This window comes from Penaeus chinensis, chromosome 43, assembly GCF_019202785.1.
Source record: "Penaeus chinensis breed Huanghai No. 1 chromosome 43, ASM1920278v2, whole genome shotgun sequence".
Classification (NCBI taxonomy): Eukaryota; Metazoa; Arthropoda; class Malacostraca; order Decapoda; family Penaeidae; genus Penaeus; species Penaeus chinensis.
In genome coordinates, this window is record NC_061861.1 from 13,398,016 (window position 1) to 13,403,015 (window position 5,000).

The window sequence follows — 5,000 nt, forward strand, 5'->3', positions numbered from 1 at the left end:
GTTGGTGGTCGGCGTTTGCTATTGATAGAGATAAGAAATCTGATATTACTTAATCTATTATTTTACTTGATGGTTTCCAGATAGGGTTTCAGTACCCATAGTTTACAGATTGTAAAGCTATAATTTTAATTCACATGTTATCATAGACAATAACGTACATATGCTGTTACGTTTTATAATGCAACCGTAGCGAATTTTTAACCGATTCTGGCATTAATATTCTTCATATTTTTTTTGTTTTTTTTTGTTTTGCTGTTCAGTCTTTTTTCAATTTTAAATAATCCGTAGAAGCGGACAAGACCCAAATCATGAATGCTGGACTGCGTCTCATGAGTGACTCTTCAGATAACGTCGATTCTTTTGTTCAAAGTGCGATGAATGTTGACATTGCGATTGCCGCGTTGACGATATCTCCAGGGGCGTCCCAGGGGGTGTACCTTCTGTCGCCAAGCTCCCTCTCTTTCATCCGTCTCTACTGTTTTGCATTGCCTTAATGTTATTTAAACAGAATGTGTGTGCAATTTATTATATCTGGTTATTATTAGCCACAGTAAAATAAATATATTATCTCTCTTGCCAAGGTTCTCACGGAGAATAATATATTATAGACACGCCCTGTGATGGCAAAGTAGAGGCCAGTTCCCCCAATAACCTAGTGACCCAATAAAGTTCATTAGGGACGTCTCAGAAAGATTGTAAGAGATGTTTAGTATAAGATGTAGAGAGAAAGAGTGATGGGAGTGGTTAGAGGGTTTTTTTTTTTTTTTTTTTTTTGTTAAATGATGCTGCTCTCCAGTTTAGGGGCAACCCGTTAACTTGTCAAGCCTAAAGCCTCTCCGTTTGTCAGTCGTCGAAAGTCAGAGAGAGAGAGAGAGAGAGAGTCAAATAAGAGCGAGAGAGAGCGAGAGAGAGAGAGAGAGAGAGAGAGAGAAGAGAGAGAGAGAGAGAGAGAGAGAGAGAGAGAGAGAGAGAGGGAGAGAGGGAGAGAGAGAGTAAGAAGTAAGAATAACTGACACTCAAACAGTCGTACCTTACCAAATTATATGAAACGCTTATATATTCAGATTTTTTATTGTTATAACAGGCCTACCTCGTTCATACAGTACGATATAAGTATGATAATAATAACTCTGTAGGGGTGTAGGGAAGGTCCGGTCCAGCCTTCCGTCCTTGGGCAAAAGTCAACATCAGAACATGTAAAGTCATTGGGAGTCCTTCCTGTTAGTTCCACAATCACGAGCGTCTGTGATTTACCCGTTCTATGTTAAACTCATATTCGTGCCCTGTCTATACTGTCATGCTTTTACTGGCTCCCGTTAATGACGAAAACGCTGAAAAAATGTTAACAAGGAATGAGCATGAAAGTGTATGAGAGAGAGAGAGAGAGAGAGAGAGAGAGAGGGGGGGGGGGGGTGCGAGAGAATGAAAGAGAGAGAGGGAGAGAGAATGAGTGAGAGAGAGAATGAGTGAGAGAGAGGGAGAGAGAATGAGTGAGAGAGAGAGAGCATGAGTGAGAGAGAGAGAGAGAGAATAAGAGAGGGAGAGAGGGAGAGATAGAAAATGAGAGAGAGACAGAGAATAGACTCCTATGCCAAACGCTATAATGCAACTGTTTGTCAGCCTGCAAGTAAACACTGTCAGTCAACACCATTTTCGTCCCTCCGTGTTTAACCATGTGTGAACTTCCGTACATACGTTGCCATTCTTCAAATCCTTAAGTAAACACAGTCTGTCTACATCCTGTCATATTGCTGTGTCACGTTTTTTTTCGTTTTTTTTTTTTTTTTGGGGTGGGGGGGTGGGGGTAGAAATGCCACTGTACAAGTGCATGGAATTAACATGTGATTTGTTTTTTTTATATTTAATGAAGTATAATAATCCTCTTTGTTTGGTCTTTATGATTATGCGGTGTGAGGATACACATGTCCAATCCGTTTACGTTTGATTGCCTCTGTGTGTGTGTGTGTGTGTGTGTGTGTGTGTGTGTGTGTGTGTGTGTGTGTGTGTGTGTGTGTGTGTGTGTGTGTGTGTGTGTGTGTTTGTGTGTGTGTGTGTGTGTGTGTGAGAGAGAGAGAGAGAGAGAGAGAGAGAGAGAGAGAGAGAGAGAGAGAGAGAGAGAGAGAGAGAGAGAGAGAGAGAGAGAGGGAAAGAGATAGAAGTAGAGAGAGAGATAGAAGTAGAGAGAGCGATAGAGAGAGAGAGAGATGAGGGGAGAAAGGCACACATACAGGCAGAGAGTGAAAAAGAGTAAAAGAGTGAGAGAGAGAGATAGAAGTAAAGAGAGAGACAGAGAGAGAGCGATAGAGAGAGAGTGAGAGCGAGAGAGCGAGAGAGAGTCAAATAAGAGCGAGAGTCAGCAAGGAGCCATCACAATCTGCACTAAGAGCAGCCCTCCCTTGATCATCCACACAGATTAGAGCAGCAGGCAACATGCAGTTAGCGGTGCTTGGAGCCACAGGCCAGACCGGCGTCGAACTCGTGAAGCAGGCGCTGGAGGAGGGGCACTCTGTCACCGCCGTCGTCAGGGACCCGGCCAAGGTCACGGCCACACATGATAATCTGAAGGTTGGAGGATCTGACTCGTATGTGAGGTTAGGGGTGGGGTGTCGGGTGGAGTGTGGGTGTGGGTGGAGGGGAGTGGGAGGATTGGGATGGGGGTGTGAGTGGGGGTAGGAGGGATGGGGGTGTGAGTGGGGGTAGGGGGGAGGGGGGTGTGAGTGGGGGTAGGAGGGATGGGGGTGTGAGTGGGGGTAGGGGGGATGGGGTGTGAGTGTGTGATGGGGGTATGGGTATGAGTGGGGAGGATGCGAGCATGAGTGCCTGGATGGGGATGTATATGTGTGTGTGTGTGTGTGTGTGTGTGTGTGTACTTGGGTGTGTGTACTTGTGTCTATTTCTTTTACAGTGTCAGTCTTTTAGTTTGTCTATCTGTATATCTGAAGACAGTACTCTATGTGTAATTAAGTAATTTAACAGCTTTTTAACAGCAATTATGCCAAGATAATCAGAAACCATAAATATTAAAGTCATATCCGCCATAATCACTAATGCCATTATCTTGACAGGTGGTAAAAGCAGATGTGTTTGAGGAGTCTTCCCTTGTCAAGCCATTTACAGACCAAGATGCAGTTGTGTCTTGCCTGGGTTTCTCAAGGAATCCGCAACCAGTGACGTAAGTAAAGCTCTAAATGCACCTGAGGTCAATGGATAAGATGTCCAGTAAGGGTGCATTTTTATTTGTCTTGTACACTGTGAATGAAGAGATGTGAATAAGAATAATTTTACAATGCTAAAAGTGAGTAGTTGTTTATTTTTACTCTAACTTTTTTCAGTAATTGTCATGGTGACCTCTGTTCGCCATATACACTATAAGTAAAAAACAAAAAGCCTTTACTAGTTAAGATTTTCTTTTGCGGAAGGAGTAGCCTGTTGCAAAAATAGGATATCCATGTGAATATTACGTCTATTACCCTTTTAATTTTTTCCAGTGGTTATACCGAGTCAATGAAAGCTATTATTGGTGCAATGCGTAACGCAAACATCAAACGTATTGTAACAATGACTGCTTGGTACACTGACAGTAAGTAACTATTAAGCAAAAATAACAAACTACATACTGAATCATCCAATGATTATAGAATACTCCTTTTTTTCTTAATATTGCTTAAAACTCACCCTTTTTTATCTTGTTCCAGCCTCTGTTGCTCCTCGAATGGGTTTCTTGGCCAACTGGGTGATTGTCCCTATTCTGCGCCCTGTCTTATTGGGCATGTTTGATATGGAGAAGTTCATTAAGGAAAATTGTTCTGATATCAACTACACTGTTGTGCGACCTCCTGGACTGGGCAGCGCACCCAAAACAGGTGAGTGATTTTTTTTTTATTATCATCATCATCATCATCATCATCATCATCATCATCATCATCATCATCATCATCATCATCATCATCATCATCATCATCATCATCATTATTATCATTATTATCATTATTATTATTGTTATTATTGTTATCATTAAACAAGGCATTTAAACTCTATTTATTTCACAATTTAAATACATAACTGATGTGTATGAGTGTGAAAGCCAAGGTCCATCTTCTTTATTTAACATCCTAATAGAGGTTAAAAAACAGCTTATTGAGTTTAAAATGAAGATCGTGAAGTCTATTCTCAGAAGATTTTGATATAAGTAAGAGAATTCTTGGGATCATTTGCTAAGATATTCTGGAGCACACAGTAGTTTCCTTTTTAGAATGTTTTTCTTCATATATGTACTATAACAGCTTCACATAAGCATTTGTCTGTAATTTTAGGGAAATATATAAAATATGTATTATGGTTCCAAATTAGGAGTGGTCGGGCAGTCAGTTATGGATAGCAAAAGTAGCATAATCTTGATTATTTGGATATTTAATATGAAAATAGTAAATAAGTAAATGAATAAAGAAAATAGTGTGCTAGAATTTAAAGATATTTTTACCTGTTTGACAGACAAATGCATATAGCTATCATCACAATAATTAGATTGGAAAAATATGTACTGTAGGAATTACCTTTAAAATATGCACACATCATAACACTAGGTTGCATTTTTTTACCTTGTAACACACAGATCACTATCAGAAAGGAGTATTAAACTCCATTTTTAAAGAGGTTGAAGATGTATTTGAGATGTAGGAGACAGTTGGGTAAATACATGTCTAGATGACACTACTGTATTTCAAACCTGTCATTTGTCAAATAATTATCATCACTAACCAATCACCCTGTCATCAGTCATCACCAACCTGTCAAGGGCATCTTTGCTTTGATAAAAAAAGAATAATAGTAATGAAAAAAATAAATAAATAAAATGGTCTGGAATGACCAATTTGGTCATATCAACTATTTATTGGTGTAAAGTATTTTTTTCCAATCTAAATGAAGTTTCTTGTTAATTGATTTGATAAAAGAAGTTATTTATTGTATCTGGAGAGAGGAGTTGATGATCAATATTTGAT

At 39.6% G+C, this 5,000-nt stretch overlaps 2 protein-coding genes across 2 annotated transcripts in view; one reads left to right on the top strand and one right to left on the bottom strand.

The window, feature by feature from the left end:
• Positions 1–1,651, bottom strand: part of LOC125048354 — a 12,734-nt gene extending 11,083 nt beyond the window's left edge. The window contains exons 1-3 of the mRNA XM_047647017.1: positions 1,598–1,651; positions 1,130–1,243; positions 590–652 (exon numbers count right to left, since the gene is read on the bottom strand). Coding sequence (XP_047502973.1) covers positions 590–652; positions 1,130–1,243; positions 1,598–1,651 — 231 coding nt within the window. The remainder of the gene's footprint in view (positions 1–589; positions 653–1,129; positions 1,244–1,597) is intronic.
• Positions 1–5,000, top strand: part of LOC125048280 (flavin reductase (NADPH)-like) — a 9,180-nt gene that overhangs the window by 3,166 nt on the left and 1,014 nt on the right. Inside the window, exons 2-5 of the mRNA XM_047646902.1 lie at positions 2,413–2,565; positions 3,066–3,172; positions 3,489–3,580; positions 3,696–3,863. Coding sequence (XP_047502858.1) covers positions 2,431–2,565; positions 3,066–3,172; positions 3,489–3,580; positions 3,696–3,863 — 502 coding nt within the window. The 5' untranslated portion in view covers positions 2,413–2,430. The remainder of the gene's footprint in view (positions 1–2,412; positions 2,566–3,065; positions 3,173–3,488; positions 3,581–3,695; positions 3,864–5,000) is intronic.